At 42.2% G+C, this 23,098-nt stretch overlaps 1 protein-coding gene across 2 annotated transcripts in view; it reads left to right on the top strand.

Annotated features, from left to right (window-relative positions):
• The window catches only part of INPP4B (inositol polyphosphate-4-phosphatase type II B), a 514,133-nt gene that overhangs the window by 338,907 nt on the left and 152,128 nt on the right, over nucleotides 1–23,098 (top strand). For both annotated transcript variants that reach the window (XM_038755090.1, XM_038755091.1), the window contains 2 exons: nucleotides 9,360–9,471; nucleotides 16,751–16,823. In XM_038755090.1, coding sequence (XP_038611018.1) covers nucleotides 9,360–9,471; nucleotides 16,751–16,823 — 185 coding nt within the window. The remainder of the gene's footprint in view (nucleotides 1–9,359; nucleotides 9,472–16,750; nucleotides 16,824–23,098) is intronic.

Raw genomic sequence — 23,098 nt, 5'->3', positions numbered from 1 at the left:
CTGTGTGAGCTCAGCATGCCTTCCCAAATACTTCCAACCCTGTCTTATTTTCTGGTTTTTAAACAAACCATGCCTGAGAAGCACAGTTCAAGTCAGGCAGAGTGAAATAACCCAGTACTTGTGCAGTAATTGTGAATGGCCCAGATCAGAGGGCAGGGTTGGGACCCTGATATCCTGTAACAGCATCAATCAGTCAATCATATTTATTGAGCACTTACCATGTACATAACACTGTACTAACCACTTGGGAGAGAACAATTAAATAGAATTGGTAGATATATTCCCTGCCCACAACAAAGCTTATGGTCTAGAGGGGGAGGCAGACATTAAAATAAATAAAATAATAATAATAATAACATTTATTAAGCACTTAATATGTGCAAAGCATTGTTCTAAGCGCTGGGGAGGTTACAAGGTGATCAGGTTGTCCCCCGAGGGGCTCACAGTCTTAATCCCCATTTTACAGATGAGGTAACTGAGGCACAGAGAAGTTAAGTGACTTGCCCAAAGTCACACAGCTGACAAGTGGTGGAGCCGGGATTTGAACCCATGCCCTCTGACTCCACAGCCTGTGCTCTTTTCCATGGAGCCACGCTGCTTCTCAAATAAGGGCTATGTGCGTAAGTGCTGTGGGGATGCAGATGGGAGTGGAGAAAATAAAATATAAGGGCTTAGTCCGGGAAGGCCTCTTGGAGGAGATTTGCCTTCAATAAGGCTTTGAAAGTGGGGAGAGTAATTGTCTGTTGGATACCAAGAGGGAGGGCATTCCGGGCCAGAGGTGGGACATGGGGCAAGAGTTTGGTTTCAAGATAGGCAAGATTGAGGTACATTGAGTAGGTTGGCATTACAGGAGCGCAGAGTGTGGGCTAGGTTGTAATGCGAGAACACCAAGGTGAAGTTGGCGGGGGCAAGATGACTGAATGCTTTAAAGCATGGATCTGTGGCTCTACATAGGGTGAGTTTGGGACAACAAGGACATTTAGGGGGTAAGGAAAATAGGACACAGGAAGCAAGAGCCATTACCTTTTGATCAACAACAAAGATGATGACAGATGCCACTGGAGCCCTATTTTCGTTCCCTACTACTAGTTGATAGAGAGATATGAGAAAGCCCAGCGATTGTTGCACTGTTCTTACTGCTTGATGTACTTTAAAATCATCCACATGTCCTTGATGAAAATAGCCCCCAAAAATTTTGGAACCTTCAGACTGTAAAGATAAAGATTGAGAGAGGATCTGATGGAAATTTACAAAATCATAAAGAATGTAGACTGCATGAACTCAAAAATCGTTGTTCTCCACATCCCACAATACCAGAGCAAGGGAGCACAAAGTGAAGTTTGAAGGTGAGAGGTTTAAAAGCAACAAGGGGGGAAAAAAACCAAAACATTTTTCACATAGTGGGTGTTAAGAGCTGGAAGGTATACAGGCAGGCTCAGGATTGATTTTGGACAGGTTCTTGGAGAAAGAGGTCTGAAAATGGTAAAAGAAAGTACAGCTAAAATGTTTGAAGGAAACTTGAGGGTGCTAGAAGACTTGAGCGGTTTGAATAAATGTGGGAATGGTAAATCTGAGAAGTTAGGAGAGGGAGAAGTTTGGGATGTTAAAGGAAATATCTCTATCCAAGAGGGTGGGTGTCAAGAAGGGTGACTATTAAACATGAAATTTGGGGCTGGCTGGCATTGTCTTACCTGAGATTCATTCAATTGTATTTATTGAGCATTTACTGTGTGCAGAGCACTGTACTAAGCGCTTGGGAAGTACAAGTCAGCAACATATAGAGACAGTCCCTACCCAACAACGGGCTCACAGTCTGCTTTTCTTCTGAAGATCCTCTGGTCTCTCATTTTGGGGGAATGGTTATTTTGGGGAGAGAGTTGGGAGAAAAGCCACTTGTGTTGCCTAATTTTTCTAGATTATTTTATATATCTACAAAGTACTATTGAAAGGAAGCTGCCTGTAAGGATGCTGGAGTATCCAACTTGAAGAAAAGCAGTTTGGGCATCACGTTTGGGAGCTTTAGCAAATGACAGACTGTGATGGCAGGAGAGATTTGAGAGGAAGATACTCAAACTCAACAGAAATGTTGGGCAGATGCTTTCAAGAACCAAGAAAGGCTTTATTAGCAGTAACTACTAGCTAGATGACTGGTGAAACGGGGGCAAAAAGGACCATAGCTATGTATGAACCTTGTCTTTCTCATTGATAAGCAGGGCTGAAGCAGCATAGCCCTAGTGGAAAGAGCCTGGGAGTTAGAGGACCTGGGTTCTTATCCCTTGCTTCCTGTGTGGCCTTGGGCAAGTCACCCAACATCACTGTGAAATGGGAATCCTATGCCTATTCTCCCTTCCTCTTAGTTTGGGAAATATGTTGAACCTGAATATCTTGGACCTTTAGGCAGTAGTTGGCACATAGTGAATGCTTAAGAAATACCAGAATTACTACTATTAGAGCTACAGCACAGTGTGTGCAAGACACTGCCCTCTAGAAATATCATGCATATATTTACATTCATATGAAGAAAACAAAATTATGATCCCATTAGACATTACTGAGTTCACAAAGAGAACAAGTTATTCACTTAGAAACTTGTGCACCTACAAGACAGTATCACCTGAAACAGAGTCAGTCCAATAGCTGTTCTGGACACACAATTTTCCTGAAAGAAGTCCAGTGAAACCAACAAGCAGTTTCCTATAGTACACCACAAAACAAAGATTTTTCACATTTGTACATACCTATAACTATATTCGTAGTACTGTCCATCATATTTGAAAGTGAACCTAATCAATGGTGGGATTTTAGCAGTGTGTTCTAGTGTGGCTTCTAAGGCCACTGAGTGAGCAACCATCCCTTTCACGTTCTGCCCATACAAGGACCACCACTTGCTGTAATGTGGCATTTGGTTGTCATTTTCAGATCTCTCTCTTTGCATGCCAATTGAGGGGGGAAAAAATGAGGTTAGATTCCAGTCTACATCCAAAAATCCCAGGTCACAACCAAAGGTTTCCATCAGCAACACAAAGTTGAATGATAATTGTGATATTTGTTAAAAGTATACTATATGCCAAGCCCTGTGGAAAGCTCAAGGGTAGATACAGTATGAGCAGATAGACTATAGTTTCTGTATCACAGGGGGCTCACAATCTAAGGAGGAGAGTGAGTGTTGCCATATATGCACTCTGCCCTGTTTCTGTTGCTGTTTTTGGTTTAGGTTAGATTTTCCTCAGGCCTGGCATTGCATGACTTGTCAAACGTCCTTAAATTGTTGTGCTAGCTACAATATAACCAGTCTTTGTAAGCACTTAGTACAGTGCTCTGCACATAGTAAGCGCTCAATAAATACGATTGATGATGATAACCTTCATTACATAGCCCTTTTGTGGGATTGATTTCAGGGACTGTGAGGTCTTGTTGACTTGTCTTGCTCCCTGCAAGTGGCTCTTTGAGCTCAGTGTTATTCCTGTCAAGACAGTCCCGGTATTCTCTGATCACATTGCCCACAGTCTTGTAGGCTGTATGGTAGGCTGTATTTCCTATTAGTGAATGGGATTTCTGGCTCTGGTAGGACTGCTTTTATGTGGTTGGTAAGTTATTTGCAGGAGTACTTTCTCCAGGAGTTCAGCATTCATCTCTCTGGGTGGCTTGGGTCCACTTTTCTGTACAGTGGTTTAATCATAAGTAATATTAGTTGCATGTGAAGAGATGATCTGTCCAGTAAGTACTGCTTAGTGGCAGTAATGTGAATATCCATCAGGACTTGCTTTCAGATGACAATATTGCCCGGTAAATTTATCTCTTAGCTCCAGCTTGACAGGCTCGTGGCCTTTGGGCTCTGTGCAGCCTCCTTTACGGGTCTGGACAGCCCATGGGCAACTGGCCATGGCAAAGGAAAGGGATAAGGAAGACCTCTCAGGTGCCCATCCCCTACCTTTGGCTTCTTGGCTCCTGACTTTATTCGTTGTTTTATTTAGCATTTACTTGCTGGGCGCATAGTAAGAACTTAAACAATACCATTGTTTTTATTATTAATATTGTTTTAAGTGATGGTCTAATTGTGGATGCTAGGCCTGGTATCCTTTGCTTGGAGGAGGGAAAGGGGATCTGGAACCTGTGTGGCCTGCCCTTAATCAGGAAGTCTTGTATCTCTCAGGGTTGTGGTAAAGACTGAGTAATTTGTGGGCTCACTTGCAATAAATGCTGCCCTCCTGAACTGAAGTGCCTTTCCATACCACTCGATGACACATTTAGCTTTTGCTCTATTTACCATCCTACGGTAACCCTCTTGGAGTGGAGGTAAATCATTTAGTGGGACACCTTTTCTGGTTTCCTTCTCCTCCCAAATACTAGCATGTTCAAGTATATTTCAGTTGTGTGGCAATCCTGTTTCTGTATGGCAATTATTTTTATAACCTTACAATCAATTTTAATTTGACAGGGTCAGTTTGGAAAGTCAAACCTCCACTAGAATCGACTGGCTCAGTGTCAGTCAAGATGTATTGCATGCCTAATGTGTCCAGGGCACTGTATTGTTACAGTACTTGAGTACTGTAGAACTCAAGTTCATGATCTACCAGAGGAGGCAAACAGTGAAATAAATTACAGATGAGGAAGAAGGAAAAGGTGTTATGTATATGTTAGTGCTTGAGTAATAGGGTAGGTAAGACAGGTACATATATACATACATACATACAAGTACATTCCATGAGAGGTCATGAGTAACTGTGTACTTAGTTGGAGCAGCAATACTGAAGTAGCAGTTGAGAAATATAAGCTGAAGGGAGTAGATATTAAATGAATTGATATCCAGGAGTGGTACTATATTCCAGACAGGCTAAATATTGAGAAGCCAAAAATCCTGTCTTTCCATTTCTGAAGCTGAAAAGAAGCAGAAGCAGCTGGATGAGCTGGGCCATGACAAAGCTACAAATTTTGGAATAAAAACTGGACAGTTGCTCCTTCCTCCCCTCTTTCCTGTAGCTTTCACTCATCCCAGCTGTCAAGGATTGCAAAGTTAGTCAGCCAGTCAATTGAATTTATTGCATGCTTACTGTAGGCAGAGCACTGTACTAAGCACTTGGGAGAGTACATAGAATTCAACAATAAATGGACACATTCCCTGCCCACAGCAAGCTTACAGTCTAAAGAACCCAAAACCTTTGTTCAGTTCCTTTTCAACCCACCTCACCAACAAAAGACTTTTGCTGTTGTCACCCATCCATGACACATCTAAGACAGCACAGAACATTTGCCCAGGCGCTCACAGGAAGTTGATAGCAGAGCCTGGATTAAAATTCCCAGTCCTGGAATTTAATATTTGAAATTTGGGCCTTTGAACCGTGCCATCTGTGCTATTCCATACTTGAATCATTTGAAAAATTTCTGACTCACTTAACCTTCCAAGATTGTGTTAGACAAAGGAATGAAAATGTACCTGAATGGATAGTTATGAACACATGCCCCCTGCCTCACACGCTTTTGGTCTTTCAACAGGTTGAGTAACCATCCTCATCTAGATCACAAAGCTTTAGAAGCAGTGTGGCCTAGTGGAAGAGCACAGGCTTGGGAGTACAAAGCCTTGGATTTCTAATTCCAGCTCCACCGCTTGTCTGCTGTGTGACCTTGGGCAAATCATTTAACTTCTCTGTACCTCAGTTCCCTCATTTATAAAATGGGGATTAAGACTGTGAGCTCTTTGTGGGACAGGAACTGTGTCTAACCCGATTAGGTTGTATCTACCTCAGTGGTTGGTACAATGCCTGGCACATAGCACTTACCAAATGCTGTTATTTACGTGGTTTGATTCCTGTCTGATTTTTGCCATCCATTTGGCATTCCCACAGGCAAATATTCCCATATTTGTATGCTTATTGTAAATGCATGGCATGTCTCTTGTCTGATGATTCTGTTGCTCTGACAGTACTTGAAATTCACAGCAGCTGACATAGCTAATGATGGCTTTTCCCTGGACATTTATAGAGCCGTTGGTTGATTTGTGTTCCTGTCGTGTTCTGTAATAAAGGATCTTTGCACAGTGCAATTTCACATTTCCAGAGAATTTTACTGTTAGGAAGGTGGGTTAGGAAGAATGTTATGGTCTGGTGGGGGTGGATAGAGAAGTAGTCGTATCCACATCTCTTTGTTTAATGTGTCAGTTGTCATTTTATAGTTTCTTCATTCTTATAGTTTCATGGTTTCTCTTTCCACTGGGAGGTATTAAGCAAATAAATTTAAGGGTAAATTGAAAAATACTAATTGGAAATGTATTGTGTGCTAATCATGTATGGGACAAAAAAGGATAGGAGACTGTTGTTCCTAGTTCTCCTTATCTGTATTCCGCAATGCTGGTAAAGATTAAAAACTAGACTGTAGCTACATGAGGGCAAGGATTGTGTCTCCCTATGCTGTTGTACCCTTCCCAGTGCTTTGTATGGGAGTCTACACACAGCAAATGCTCAATAAATACCACTGATAGATTGATTAATTTGATGATGAAAGGAAAATCTTGGCCCGGTGATCAGAAACCCCTTATGCTCCCTTCACTTTTTTTGTCTTTACTGGACAAATGGATGCTTTGACACCTAGGAAAAATGTAGAACTAAATGACCACTCAACAGCTGCTTAAATCAAATGTTCTCTTTTTTTTCCCCTTCCAAATAAGAGTTAGACATTTCTAAAGTCCAGCTGGGTCTGGTCATGCCAAACCTGACTCCTGAGAACAGAGATGGAGGAGGAAAGAAATGGAGTTTCCAGATGATGGCAACATGTGGTTAATTTCTTTAATTAGGTTTTATTTTTTATTTTAGAATAATGATGGTGATGGATAAAATCTATGATTCACTGCTCTGTTTTTGCCTCCACAACAGAGTACCAGTTTATTAATTAGATGTCCATGTCCAGTTAGTAGGAAAGTTATGGTACAAACGCTTCTTATCAAGATTTCTGGCTTATCCAGATTGGTTTTGTTTTAACCCACAGGTATGTTCAGCAGTTAGATTAGGATTGTTTCAGAAAGTTTCTATGGCCTGTGTCCACGTTAATGCTCTGGTATTGCCATTAGGTGGAAAAAAAAATTCCCAAACTCGCACTGGCACTCAACTAAGAAAATAAGCCCTATTTAGTAACCTCAGCTATTGAAAAAAAATCTTTAGAGGTAGGGTTTTGTGTCAAGGCCAAAGAGAGGGCTTCATAGTTAGAATAGGTGGCGGATGATTTGGCTCTCGATGGAAAGTTAGGAAACAGATTTTTCTGTGATTCACCCTTAGGATTATTTGTTAGACTATTTTTTACTTAAATAGGTGGCACAGTAGCTTATCTCAATGGACTTTTGAGTCACTGGATGAGTGGGAAAGTACAGGTTTAATTATTGAGAGTTAATGTAGGGTAGGCAAATGTACCTCTGGGGTTTTCATGGGACAACAATGACAACACCTACAAAAATCTCCACTACACAGTTGGTTCTGATACCGGTATCCCACATCCTCCAAACCCCCACACAATTGAATACATATGCATATGAAAATAGGGGAACATTTAGCTCTGACTCGCAATACTCCTCAAAGTGTCATCTATGTATATGCTTTAGTGAGGGTGAACATTTGGGGTTTTCCATGTTCAATTTATATAACCGACATTCGGCATTATTATTTAAACTTGTTACTTAAAGATCATCAGATCATATTTTAATCCTAATTCTTCGTCAGAATATTAATGCATTAATGAGCAAAATTTTCCCTGTCTCTGTGTGCGTAATCATATTATATTAGGAGTCCATTAACAATATACAAATGTCACCTGAACCAATTTCATCTAAGGTATTTCTCCAACACTGTTCTTTCTAATTTGGATGTTGAAAGATCGATTTAAAAAACAATAAAAAATAGTCAAATCTGCTACTTCTTGAAGAGGTTCTCCTTGCATTTACTTGCTGAATGTAAACATCTCCCTTTCCAGCCCGACTTAGTCCAGCCACTGCATCAGCTTTAGGAACAGCTAAAAATACCAAAACATTAGTGATTTCAAATGTGTGAAAAGGGGAAGGTGAAAGAAAATGAAAAACGTTTATTTGGTATGTAGACAAAATGAAATATGTGGGTGGGAGGAAGGAAGGATGAGCCAGGGAAGAAAGTGTAGTCTTCAGGGATAGCACTGTTAGCATTGATTGAGATTGGAGCCAATTAAGAACAAAGACAAGAGGTTCATGTGTATTGTCTAAGGTGGCATTTATGCACTGGGTGGGAGGGACGGAAGTAAAGAGGCACAGGAGAGGGGTTATAGGAACTGTAGTTGTAAGATTGCAAAGGCTCTGACTGTTTCTCCAAAAGTTCCCATCATCAGTTTCACCACGTGCTATATGAGTCTGAGAAGTTTTTGGTTTATGTCTTCTGGTTGGGGGATTGTGATGGGAGAGGAATTAAAATGGCTTGAAGGAAATAGCACCAGTGATGGAGAAAATTTTATTTCACTTCCTGACTGGGTTGAAATCTGCTTGGGGAAAGCAATGTGGGTTAAAATTTTCTAGCCACTACCTAGGGGAGCAGTGAGGCCTTGTGGAAAAATCCTAGGCCTTAGGGTCAGAGGACCTGGGTTTTAATCCCAATTCTGGCCCTTGCCTGCTGTATGACCTTGGGCAAGTCATTTAATTTCTCTAAGCATTAGTTCCCTCACCTGTGAAATGGGGATTCAATACCTGTTCTCGCTCCACCTTAGACTATGAGTTACGTGAGACAGAAACTGTGTCCAACCTGCTTTTTTTTGTATCTACCTCACCCCTTAGTGCAGTGTTTGGCACATAGTGAGCACTTAAAAAATACCACAGCTATCTTCATCATCATTATCATCATCATCATTATCTGAAGGGAGACAAAGCTTACTGTAAGTTGGAGAAGGAGAAAGCACACATTTAGTTTGACACATTTAGTTCTCTTTTACTGCTTTACTCTGACTGTGATTTCAGTAATAGTTTACGTAAAACCCCTGTACACAGTGCTTATTGGCAGACAATGAAGTAGAATCTTGGAAACTTGCAAGTAATAAATGAAACATTGGGGCAGCATGAAATGATCTTTTCTTGGCACTGCTCTTGAGAGCAGTTGAGTCAGTGTTCAATATGCTTTGGGGGAGGGTCCTTCTTCCTGAATCAAGGCTTACCATACAGGCTCCTTTTGTTAGAGGCAGATTTAGAGAAATCACCTATTTTTAACGTTTGCTTTGTAGTTGCAGGAAATGGGCTCCTTTAATACTATGGGAACAGCAAAATGAGTCAAACTGTACGTGTAGCTGAAAGAAAATGTTTTCTCCTGGAGCACAAAAGAGCAGGGGAAACACCTCATTTTTCATGTTCTTTTCCTCTGTTTCAGATCTTCAGATGGTGGAAAAGCAGTTGGTTCCATAGACGTCAGCCTAGTGAAGATGGGGGAGATAGAGGATGGGGAAGCAGACCATATCTCCACAGATGTGCAGGGCCAAAAGGTAGACTCTCAGTCAGCATGCTGCACAGATTCAATTATAAATGATAAGCTGTACAGATACCTAGATTCCTAATGCAAAAGTGAGGTGTACACTCTTGTTATTGAATAAACAAAATGAGAAATCAGCTCTGGAAACTGAAAGAACAATATGCACGCTCAGAAGTAATCTGAACTAAAAGCCCATTAGTATAGAGCTTAGCAAAGCCCGATACCATTCAGAAACACTTTCACCACCACCACCCCTTGCATAACTCACTTTGACTAAAAAGAAATTGTTCTCTTTAATTTCACTGTAGCATAGTTAACTGCTGTCTTAGTTTGCCAAAAGATTCGGGAGTGTTACTGTGAAACGAAAGCTGCACCGCATCCCCCAAACCCTCTTTCATAGAAGATGGAATTTTAATTTGGCTTTGGTTTCTATGCAAAAAGCAGAGTGAATAAGAGCTTCGTGTTTTCTGAAGCCGTAAGCTGGGGGAAGATTGTTGTGGAGAAGCTGGAAGGTTCTGGAACAGAGATGATAAATACCGGATGTGTGTTTGGTGCCATTAGAACTCCCCAACAGGATGTCCCTTCAGGCTCACCCTTATGCTTTGGGTCAGCGGAAATAGCTACTGATAAAATGGTGAAAGATGTGGCATAGCTATGGATGGTTGGAAAAATGCTGCAGGAGCTGGGTCAGAGTGACGTGTGGTAGTGAAAAATGGGGTAACTAGCATGGAGTGAGAAAATCTGTCTTTTTTGTTGGCTCCTCCTCTGCTTCCCATCCCCTAATTGTGGGAGTCCCTCAAGGCTAAGTTCTGGATCCCCATCTATACCCACCCCCTTGGAGAACACTTTCACTCTCAAGACTTCAACTACCTCTACGTGGATGATTCCCAAATGTACCTCTCTAGCCTCTCCTTCTCTGCAGTCTCGTACTTCCCCCTGCATTCAGGACATCTCTATTTGAATGTCTGACTGACACCTCAAGCTTAACATGTTCAAAGCAAAGTTCCTCATCTTCCCCCACCAAACCCTGTCCTCCCCCTGATTTCCCATCACTGTAGACAGCACCACTATCCTCCCTACCTCACAAGCCCATAACCTTGGCGTTTTCCTCAACTTATCTCTTTCTTTCAACCCACACATTTAATCTGTCACCAGAGCCTCTTGGTTCAACCTTTACAGCATTGCTAAAACCTATCCTTTCCTCTCCATCCAAACTGCTTCCATTTTATCCAAGCTCTGATCCTATCTCTCCTTAATTACTGCTTCAGCCTCCTTGCTGAGCTTCCTGTCCCTCCCCACTCTAGTCCATACTTCATTCTGCTGCCTGGATCATATTTCTACATAACTGTGTAGTCCATATTTTCCCACTCCTCAAGAACCACCAGTGGTTGACTATCCACTTCTGCATCAAACCGAAACTCATTATCATAGACTTTAAACTATTCAATTAGCTTGCCCCCTCCTCCCCTACCTCTCTGATTTCCTGATACAACCCAGCCCACACTCTTTGCTCCTCTGTGCCAACCTACTCATTGTACTTTTGTCATCTATCTCACCACTGATACCTCACCTATGTCCTGCCTCTGGCTTGAAACTCCCTCCCTCTTCATATCTGACCAACGTTCACTCTCCCCACCTTCAAAGCTTTACTAAAAATGCATATCCTTTAAGAGGCTTTCCCCACCAAAGCCCTCATTTCCTCTTCTCCTACTCCATTCTTTATTGCCCTTACACTGTTTTGTACCCTTTATTCACCTCTTCCTCAGCCCCATGGCACTTATGTGCATGTACATAATTTTATTTATTTATATTAAGGTCTCTCTTCCCTTCTTGACTGTAAGCACCTTGTGGGCAGGGAATGTGTCTACCAACTCTGTTATATTGTACTCTCCCAAGTGTTTAGTGCTGTGCTCTGCATATAGTGAGCACTCAAATACAGTTAGTGTATTGATTTATTTATTGATTCAGAGGGAAGACAACCTGGTCCACACTTGCCAAAAACACAAAGGTCAATGGGCAGATTGTCTCAAAAGGCGACTGCCTTGCTGAGTTCAGGAGAGCCAGCTACTCTCTCTTCATCTATACTTGTATAAATAAGTTGAAATATTTTTCATGGCCACAATAATGACTGTAAATCAGAAAGAAGTAGAATTTTAAGGCCTCTGTTTTGAGTGGCCAGTCTTTGTGACTGTGTTGCTTTCATTGACTGTTTAGGATATTTAGATGCTACTGTGCTTTCCCTTTAATTTGATCTAAATCTCCAGCTGAATTCTAGCCATTTAAGGCAGCAAAAATTCTACTTCCTTGTTTGTGTCAAGTTAATTATCTTAACCCGATTACATTGGATAACGGCATCGATTAAACGACGATAAAAAAAAGGTAGTGTTCCATGCGAAATGGAAAAGGGGCCTAGAAATGCTCCAGCAAAATAAAAAGTGACCAAAGCTAATTTGAATCTGATTCCCCCATACTCTCAGGTAAGGTAAAGTAAATGAGGCTGTAAACTAGGACATAAGGGTGATTTGCATATGTTTACAACACCTTTGCCCAAGCAGCTCCCCAGAGGTGGATTTACAAGCCCTTCTGAATATTTAAGGAGCTCTTTCAGTGTGTTAGGCATTCTTCAAAATGAATACTATCACAGGCTGCACAAGTTGATACATGAGATTATGATCCCCAGGAAGCTCACGTGCACTGTGTAGACTAGAAATGAGAGGAAGCAGCTGTCATTTGAAGCAACGAGACACCGCCCACCTAAAGCACACCGTTTTTCTTCTACCGTGGTTGTGGTTCCAGGATTGCAATAATCTTAGCAGTGTCCAGGAGTTGGCAGGCACGATGGTTGGTTGGAATGGTGCCATTCTGCGGGAAGCAGCAGACTTTGACTTGAGGTGCCTCTCAGGCTTATGTTGCCTTTAATATGTTTGAACTTCAATCTTACCCTGTTGTGGAGGGAAGACACAGCTCTGGTTCTTTTCATCATGCTTTCCAAATATGAAGGCCATTGCTCAACTTCTTCAGTGGGGAGGAAGAAGAGGAGGAGGAGGAGGAAGAGAAGGGGGAAGAGGAGGAGGAAGAGACATGTGTCTTAGTGATAGTATTTATTAAATGTTTACTCTGTGTGGAGGACAGTACTAGGTGTTGAGAGAATACACAGATGGGATTTAGACATAGGCCCTGTCCCTCAGGGGGCTGAGATTGTCTAAATTGTCTCTTCCTCCTCCTCTTCTTCCCCCTTCTCTTCCTCCACCTCCTCCTCTTCTTCCTCCCCACTGAAGAAGTTGAGCAAGGTGATTTGTGACCTCCTTCTCCTGGACTCCCATCTCCTGGATGTCCTCCAACCCCCCTTTCTAGATTCCCTCCTTCAAGTTTACCCTCCCTATTAGCGAAGGTATGGAGGAGAACTCTTTTGTTTTGGGAAGAAATATACAGCTGAGCAATCCAGGATCAGCAGCACTAGGGCAGAGTGGAAGGGAACCAAGAGGGCAAAGAGAATTAGGACAGAGTGCCGAGAGCCTGTTACGTTTGGTCATTGGAAGGAATTTGAGAGCTTGGACAGTGCTTCCACAGGAGAGTGAATGGAGTGAAACCTAGATTGCAGGGATTTGAGGAGAGAGTTGGTGGAGAGAAGAGGTAGCAGTGGGAATGTGCTTCCTGTACAAGGGGTTTGGACAGAAACAGGAGCAGAGAATGTCTTTTTCTTGCCCTTCCCTCATCTCTTGGCCCCGTACTGAGTGGAGCTAGAAATAGAATGCCTGCCAGATGTTGTCCTTATATAAGCCTTAAGACAGAGAGTATATCCTAAAGTCTGAATAGTCAAATTGTAGGCTGCTACACTTAGCATATCAACCTCTCCATCTGTCAATTGTGTTAACATGGTTGTAAACTCCACCTTTTGAAACAAGAAAATTACAGTTTGTGCAGGAAAAGCATGTAGTTGCAGGATCCTTGTACTGAAATGTCTAGGCAAGACTTCTGATAAACAGTTTAATAATGTATAATGGTTAAACACGAATAGAGCCCATTTTAGAAGGAAATGATTCCAACAACTCTGTTGTACTCTCCCAACCGCTCTGCATACAGTAAACACTTAATAAATATAGTTGACTGATTAACTGAAGAAATTGAACAGATTTTGATAGGAAATTCCTGCATTTCCCAAAATTAATATTCAGGATGATTATTTTTAACCTGCCCCTACCCTGCCCCAAGATTAGAGCTTCTGGTGAAAGAGGGAAGGAAGGAACATCAAGCTTCCCTTTTAATGAGCCTAGAAATTCCAATATAAACTTCCTTTACGTAAGCTTCCCTATTGCTTTTCATCCATTTTGTTTCTAATAATAATTAATAATTATGGTACTTATTAAGCATTTACTAAGTGCCGAGCGCTGTTCTATGCACCAGGGTAGATGTAAGTTAATCAGGTTGGACATAGGCCCTGTCCCACAGGGCACTCACAGTTTCCATAGGAGGGAGTAGGATTTACTCCCCATTTTACAGGTGAGGTAACTGAGGCACAGAGAAATGAAGTGACTTGCTGAAGGTCACAGAGCAGACATATGGTGAGGCTGGGATTAGAACCCAGATCTGCCGATTCCCAGGCCTGTGCTCTTTCCACTAGTCCACACTCAAGGAAAAGTGGAAAAAAGTGAAAATAGAGCATAAAAGACAAATACATATGGTGATATATGGGAAACAAAAATACAAAGCTAGAATTTCAAGGAGGAACTCATACATGTATACACACACACGCACACACACACACACACACAAACACACACACACATTCATACCATATTCAAACCATATTCATACCTGTCCCCAAACTTGCACATTTGGTTTTCCAGGGGATTGCTTTTGGTACCTATTTCTTATCCAGAGAGGTTTCCCAAAAAGTTCTTCATGGTGGTTGAGTGGCTGAATTCTGAACTTCAGATTCTTGGGGGCTTTCAGCTTAAGTGCCCATTAAAGAGTGCTTTAAGGCACTTATTGAAATAAAGAAAAATATAGAATAAAAACCTTAAAATATCAACCTTAGAGAAACAAATGTAAGCAGAGCATGAAGTGCGAAGAAAATACATTAATAGATACCGCTTGAGTTTCTTTGAAGAATCTGAAAAGCTAAAGTTCTCCACAGGAGAAAACCATTTGGCTGTTCACTGGAGAAAAAATGAGAATCAAAGATTAAAAGGAAAAAAAAATTACCCAAAAGATCAACCTTTGGCATAATTGAGAAAATTGCTCTAAGGGAGAGGAGAGCAAAAATACCAAACTAGCAAGTGAATAAAGAGATAGTATTGAGAAAACCATACCTTGTAGAAAGTAACATATGATAAAAGGACGCGCAAGCAAGGGGTATTATTTCTCTACAGCAAAGCCCCCTCGAATTCCTCACATTCACTTGGGTGATGGAGGGGTTTTGTTGGATAGAGTCTAAAAGAAGGGCTTTGACAGGAGCACAGTTCTTAACTTGCCTCCACTGAGCACTACCCAGAGGGAACTGTGGGATAATTGCCCAACTTATCATGTTTTAGTGCCGGGGGAGAGAGGGGGCATTAATCCTTCCCACCTGAGAGTTGGAGTTCTTAGCTCAGAAGGACTTGGATGGGGTGAGATCTCCAAACCTATAGTCCAGGATGAAGTGCATTTATGGACTTATTTTAACCCTCCTTAGCACTTGGATATATTTGTAGATGCCATTATTTGTTTTGACCATTTGGGTTGTGGCTTAGTGGAATGAGCCTGGGCTTGGGAGTCAGAGGTCGTGGGTTCTAATCCCGGCTCTGGCACGTATCTGCTGTGTGGCCTTGGGCAAGTCACTTTACTTCTCTGGACCTCAGTTACCTCATTTGTAAAATGGGGATTAAGACTGTGAGCCCCACGTGGGACACCTGATCACCTTGTATCTCCCCCAGTGCTTAGAACAGTGCTTGGCACGTAATAAGCACTTAACAAATACCATAATTACAGAGAGGCGGTGTAGCTCAGTGGAAGGAGCACAGGCTTAGGAGTCAGAGGTCATGGGTTCTAATTCTGGCTCCACCACTTAGCTGTGTGACTTTGGGCAAGTCACTTCACTTCTCTGTGCCTCAGTTACCTCATCTGGAAAATGGGGATTAAAGATGTGAGCCCCACATGAGACACCTGATTACCTTGTATCTCCCTCAGTGCTTAGAACAGTGCCTGACACATAGTAAGCACTTAACAAATACCATCATTATTTATTATTATTATTACTAAATATTTTTATAATTGATTCCCCCCTCAAAATTTATAAGTTTCTCGTGGGCAGGGAACATGCCATTTTGTTATTTTATACTTCCTTCGCCCCAAATACAGTGCATGGCACTAAGTAGGTGCTCACTAAATGCATCTTCTACTTCTACTACTGTTACCACTACTATTAATTCTACTACCCAATCACTGTGTCAGTAAGTAAGCCTGGCTCTTGTCTTGAGCATACATTATTTGTGAATCATCTCCTTATCAATCAATCAATAGCATTGAGTGTTTACTATGTGCAGAGCACTGTACTAAGCATTTGGGAGAGTACAATGCAATAGGCATGATCCCTGCCCACAAGGAGCTTAGAGTCTAGATGGGGAGGCAGACGTGCAGATAGGGGAAATAGCAGAAGATAAGAAAATGTGCATAAGTGTTGGGGGACTTGGGGGTGGCATGAATATCAAGGAGCTTCCAGACCAATCAAGTGCATAAGAGCACAGAGAGGAGGTCAAATAGTGGAGAAATGAGGACCATTCAGGAAAGGCTACTATATGAACCATATTTTCTCATTTTGCACTGATGCCCATGGGATTTTGCCTTTTTTTACCTTTGGTAATCACATATTGCAGCCTATTTTATCTTCTATTTTAAGTTGCATTTCTCTAAATCAAGGATTATTGCCTGCTGTTGCTGTGAAAGCAGCCTAGCTGATTAAAAAAAAAAGCCTTTTGAAACCATTCAGCCTGTCAAGAAACTATTTCATACTCTGTATTGCTAGGAGTATATGTGTCTAACATGTTTGGGACAGTCCTTTGCAATTAACACCTTTATGTACACACACTTTGACTAGAATGGAGCTAAAGCTATGAGTTTCCTTTATGCTACTGTATTGTATAGAGGAAATGCAAATTATTAATTACAAATGAATTGGCTTTACAGAATACACAGGCTGGAGGAGCTCTGAGCAAAATATTTTATAGAGTGAACTGTCTGTTTTTGACTCTTAAAATGGAAGAATTCCAGTTCTTTGATTTTCTTCTCATATTACAATTTTTTTTTTTTCCTAGTGTGCATTGGTGTGTGAGTGCACTGCTCCAGAAGGGATGAGCAACAAGGACAGCTTGCCTTTACTGAATGCAGGTACGTGTCACAATTACTGAGACTCTTACTGTTGGAGTGCTGCTGCATTTGGTTGCTACAGTGTGCAGGAAAAACCTCAGAAACCAACTCACCAACTCTATCTGTGGGTTCAGAGATTTTTGAATGCTACACTTTTTCGATTTTGTGCTCCATTTAATATTCAATTTAAATTTCATGCTAGCACTCATAGGAAAAGCGGTAGAGCATCAGTGTGCTAAATGATATTTGAGGGGTGTAATCAGAAGGTGAGCTTTACCTTTTTAACAAGCTGTAGAACAAATCGTTTATGTACCCACTTGAATGTATTTAGGGAAGTTGTTTTATAGACAACTTGCTGTTTTGTGTGTGATAGATAGACACTTTAAAATTTATAACAATATTTTTTGAATGAGTCCAGTGGTTAAATGTAAAATCAGCCAGGCTGTATTTATGATACAGTATTCACAATTCATGTGTGGTCCATGGTTAAAATGCACAAATTTCATATGCAGATGGAGGTGTCATTTTAAAAAGATAATTCATGTTCATAATGGAAAATGCTCAGGGAGCATAGCTATAGACCTGGACTGCACCCTTGAAACATTTTCATAATGCTTTGAACTGTATCCTTGAAACATATAGAACAGTGCTTTGCACATAGTAAGCGCTTAGTAAATGCCATTAAAAAAACAAAAACATTTTCATAATGCCAAACAACTGAGTTTGGACATAGGCAAAGAAATGTCCTTTTTAAGTCTAATCTAGTTTGAGAGTAAAGGCTACTGGAAAATCAGAATCCAGCAGCATCCCCAAATTCATTCATTCATTCATTCAATCATATTTATTGAGCACTTACTGTGTGCAGAGCACTGTACTAAGCACTTGGGAAGTACAAGTTGGCAACATATAGAGACGGTCCCTACCCAACAGTGGGCTCACAGTCTAGAAGAGCCAAATCAAAAAATAGATATACCCATGGTGGGCCCATTCTTTCAAAGTGGGTGTAGCTCCTCTAAATTGCCTTTCAGAGTCTTCTCTTGTAAAGCAGTGGTCAAGGTTGGTCTCTACACATCTCTTCCCCCTAACAGTGTGCACAGTATACATCCATCATTCAGTACATGACTTTTGTTTTTTCTCTATGTGTACCTATACCCTTCAAGCTGTTCATCATAACTTGCCAATGACGGCATTAACAATAATTAAACTCCCATGCTGTTTTGAAAATCTGTAGGCAAAGGGTATCATTAACATTCTTCTCAAGTCTGGATACTAATATATTATATGGATCTCACCATCCTCGAGTGAGTTATGAAGTACTTATTGGGAGAGTGGGAAAGAATGTTATATCTTATAGTGCCCCATCACTATTCTATTTATACCCCAGGAGATTTCATTTATGCTCCAAGAAATTCACTTATCCATTATAACACTAGGAACTTAACTATCTCCTCCAACTCTTGTGCTTTCCATGGGCCATTCTTCATCCAAGTTGAGGGAAAGAAGGGATGAGAGGAACAGAATTTGGGTAGCTTGTTTGAAAGAACAAGAGAAGCAGCATGACCTATGGGAAAGAACAAGGGCCTGGGAGTTAGGATGTGGGTTCTAATCCTGGCTCTGACACTCACCTGCTATGTGACCTTGGCGAAGTCATTTAAATTTTCTCTGCCTCAGTCATTCATCTGTGAAATGGGGATTCAATATCTGTACTCCTTCCTGCTTAGACTGTGAGCCCCCTTTGGTTCCTGATTATCTTGTATCTACCCCAGCGCTTGGCACACAGCGCTTAACAAAACACATTATTATTTTTATTGAAAGATGCCTGTATATTGGATTTTATTTTAGCTGCAACAGAAGCACTGTTAGAAAATTAAAGCTCTAGGGTGCTTTGGATTTCCATTTATTGCTCAGAAGAAACACCAGGGAAGTAATCTATTCTAATTATTTAGGAAAGACAGTGAAAATCAGTGAGAAATACAGTGGCATCTAGATGACTTAGTCATTCTGGCATCTTAAAAAGAAACACGATTTTTGTTTTGAACATTTAAACAGACTAGATCCAGAGATAATAATAATGACGATGGTATTTGTTAAGCGCTTACTATGTGCAAAGCTCTGTTCTAAGCACTGATGTATTCCATTGTTGATTGGAGATGAGGAGAGGGGTGGGTCAGATCTGCAATGGGGAGATGTGAGCCATGATGAGAGGCAGCAGGAGCAAGAGTCCTGGCGGAGGGGAATCTTGTTTCTGCCAGTCTCCTCCTGAAACCCCTCGGCTCGGTCCCTCACTCATCTTCTTGACCTTCCTCTGAGTCAACTCAATCCCTGGTCTTACTGCCGTTCCTTTTTGGGAAGTGGTTGGACAGGTGCTAATAAGAAACACCTGACTCAGGAGTGTAGGAGTTATTACTAATTCGCCAGCATCCTTACTGTGTTAATGAAGCAGCTTTATCTCCATGTATAGATGTACTTTCTTGTGGCAGGTATTATCCATTCATTTGGAAATATGTGTAGTATTTTGTTGTCGCCAGGTGTCATGGATGGCCAGTGTTTCGAAAGATTGTATAATATGAACGGGACAGAAATGGGTTGGAAATGGAGCTCCAAAGATTTTTAAATTAGGGGTCATATTTTTATCTTGATCAGTTGGAAGAAAGTCTTTTCCACTTTAATAGGGTTATCACAATAGATAAGCCACTTCAAAATGGTACTGTGAAGAGCACTGCTTCTCTGCTGATGGACTAACCGCCTCATTGTCTTGCCATTTGATATGAAGTTTGGCATGTAAAAGGTGCTGAGGAACCACTTTAGAAGTTAGATGTGGTAGCTATATTAAGTCCAGACCTCACAGATGGGAAGAAAACTGGACACTACAACTTCTCTAGTGGCTTGGCTTGAACTTCAGTACCATGATGGACCAACACTTTGTCTCCCAAAGGACATGCTTGGCTTCTTGATGAAATTTTCTTTTCACTCAGTCTTGCATCATTGGATTACCTCCTGCTTATGTACCAGAATTCAGTGGCAGCATTCAACTTGTGTTGCCAATAAAGATCCTTGATTGTGGGAAGGGCTTTTTAGGTGCTGGTGGGTTTACAATCTTGGGCTGTCAGTACCAAATAGATTCTAACACTAAGGTTCAAAATCAACTGCATGTCTGGTTAGATGCATGTTTTTAGAGCACAGTGGTCATCAAATAGGACCTTCTTTATGACTAATTTAAGGATTTTCAGTGATATTCTTAGCTTAATGAGTTGGAATAATTTCCCACAGGATTGGAATCACATGCTGACCCCAGTTTCCTGATTCCTTGTTGTGTCTTCAAGCATGGCTATGTAGAATAATTTGATTTACCACTAACCAAAGCCCTGGATTATCTCCACACTCTGCCTCCTTTTCTCTTGTGCATGAGCCACAGAGTGCTGCTGGTGGGAATCTGGATATTGGGCTAACCTCAGCAACTTCAAATTTATCCTTGCATGCTTTAACTCTGCCCTCTCTGCTGCCAGCAAAATTATTCTCCATCTTTATTGACATCCATGCCCATTGCCCTTGCCAGTTGTTCCAGATGTTTAACTCTCTCCTCCAACTCCTTGTCCCATCACCTACCCCATTCCTTGCCCTTAATACCTTGGCCACTTACTTTATGGAGAAAATGAAACTATCAGCCGTGACCTCTCTAAAATCTCTCCTGCCCCTCCTTCAACTTTCCCATCTTTCCCAGTAATGCCTAAAGAGGAAATCTCCTGCCTTCTCTCAAAATCTACTCCCTCCACCTGCGCATCTGACCACATCCCTTTGCCCCTTATCAAAACAGTTCCCGCCTCCTTTCTTCCCTCCCTAACCTCCATCTTCAACTGTCGCTTTCCAAGGGCTTCTTCCCCACTGCTCTCAAACATGCCTGTCTCCCATATCCTAAAAAAACCCTCCCTTGACCTCACAGCTCCCTCCAGTTATCACCCCATCTCCCTTCTACCATTCTTCTACAATCTCCGTGAGAGAGCTGTCTACACCCGCTGTCCCAAGTTTCTTGCCTCCAGTTCTCTCCTTGTATGCCTCCAATCTGATTTCCATCCCCTCACTCCTCAGAAACTGCTCTCTCAAATGACACAAATGATCTCCTTCTTGACAGTGGCCTCTACTCCATCCTAAATCCTCAACCTCTCAGCTGCCTTCAACACCTTCGACCATCACCTTATCCTGAAAACATTATCCAACCTTGGCTTCACTGACATTGTCATCTCCAGGTTCTCCTCCTATCTCTGTGGTCGCTCATTCTTAGTCTTTCACGGGCTCCTCCTCTGCCTCCCACCCCCTAAGTGTGGGTGACATTCAAGGTTCAGTTCCGAGTTCCCTTCTATTTTCCATCTACACCCACTCCCTTGAAGAACTAATTCAGCCACATGGCTTGAACTATCATCTCTTTGCAGATGTTTCCCAAATCTACACCTCCAGGCCTGACCTCTCTCCCTCCTGCAGTCTCGCATTTCCTCCTGCCTTCAAGACATCTGTACTTGGGTGTCCCACTGTCAACTCAAATGTAACATGTCTAAAACATAACTACTTATCGTACCACCCAAACCCTGTCCTTCCCTTGACTTTCCCATCACTGTTGGCATCACCATCCTGCCATCTCACAAGCCCACAACCTCGGCATTATCCTTGACTCTTCTCATTCAACCCACATATTCAATCTATCACTAAATCTCTCAATTCATCCTTCACAACATCACTAAAATCTGCTCTTTCCTCTCTATCCAAACTGCTACCATGTTAATCCAAGCACTTATCTGTTCTCAATCTACACTCACTCCCTTGGTGACCTCATTCGCTCCCACGGCTTCAACTATCATCTCTATGCTGATGACACCCAGATCTACATCTCTGCCCCTGCTCTCTCCCCCTCCCTCCAGGCTCGCATCTCCTCCTGCCTTCAGGACATCTCCATCTGGATGTCAGCCCGCCACCTAAAGCTCAACATGTCGAAGACTGAGCTCCTTGTCTTCCCTCCCAAACCTTGTCCTCTCCCTGACTTTCCCATCTCTGTTGACGGCACTACCATCCTTCCCGTCTCACAAGCCCGCAAACTTGGTGTCATCCTCTACTCCGCTCTCTCATTCACCCCTCACATCCAAGCCGTCACCAAAACCTGCCGGTCTCAGCTCCGCAACATTGCCAAGATCCGCCCTTTCCTCTCCATCCAAACCGCTACCCTACTAATTCAAGCTCTCATCCTATCCCGTCTGGACTACTGCACTAGCCTTCTCTCTGATCTCCCATCCTCGTGTCTCTCTCCACTTCAATCCATACTTCATGCTGCTGCCCGGATTATCTTTGTCCAGAAACGCTCTGGACATATTACTCCCCTCCTCAAAAACCTCCAATGGCTACCGATCAATCTGCGCATCAGGCAGAAACTCCTCACCCTGGGCTTCAAGGCTGTCCATCACCTCGCCCCCTCCTACCTCACCTCCCTTCTCTCCTTCTACTGCCCAGCCCGCACCCTCCGCTCCTCCACCGCTGATCTCCTCACCGTACCTCGCTCTCGCCTTTCCCGCCATCGACCCCCAGCCCACGTCATCCCCCAGGCCTGGAATGCCCTCCCTCTGCCCATCCGCCAAGCTAGCTCTCTTCCTCCCTTCAAGGCCCTGCTGAGAGCTCACCTCCTCCAGGAGGCCTTCCCAGACTGAGCCCCTTCTTTCCTCTCCCCCCTCGTCCCCCTCTCCATCCCCCCGTCTTACCTCCTTCCCTTCCCCACAGCACCTGTATATATGTATATATGGTTGTACATATTTATTACTCTATTTATTTATTTATTTATTTATTTATTTTACTTGTACATTTCTATCCTACTTATTTTATTTTGTTGGTATGTTTGGTTCTGTTCTCTGTCTCCCCCGTTTAGACTGTGAGCCCACTGTTGGGTAGGGACTGTCTCTATGTGATGCCAATTTGTACTTCCCAAGCGCTTAGTACAGTGCTCTGCACATAGTAAGCGCTCAATAAATATGATTGATTGATTGATTGATTATCCTATCCTGCCTTGATTACTGTATCAGCTTTCCTGCTGATCTCCCAGCCTCCTGTCTCTCCCCACTCCAGTTCATACTTCATTCTGTTACCCAGATCATTTTTTAACAATAACATTCAGGTCATGTTTCCCCAGTCCTCAAGAACCTTCAGTGGTGGCCCATCCACCTCTAAGTCAAACAAAAACTCATTACATTTGTCTTTAAATCACTCAGTTGCCTTGTTCCCTCCTACCTCACCATGCTACTCTCCAATCTTAACCCAGCCCA

The sequence above is a fragment of the Tachyglossus aculeatus genome, chromosome 12 (assembly GCF_015852505.1).
Source record: "Tachyglossus aculeatus isolate mTacAcu1 chromosome 12, mTacAcu1.pri, whole genome shotgun sequence".
Classification (NCBI taxonomy): Eukaryota; Metazoa; Chordata; class Mammalia; order Monotremata; family Tachyglossidae; genus Tachyglossus; species Tachyglossus aculeatus.
This window is presented reverse-complemented; position numbering and strand designations above follow the sequence as displayed.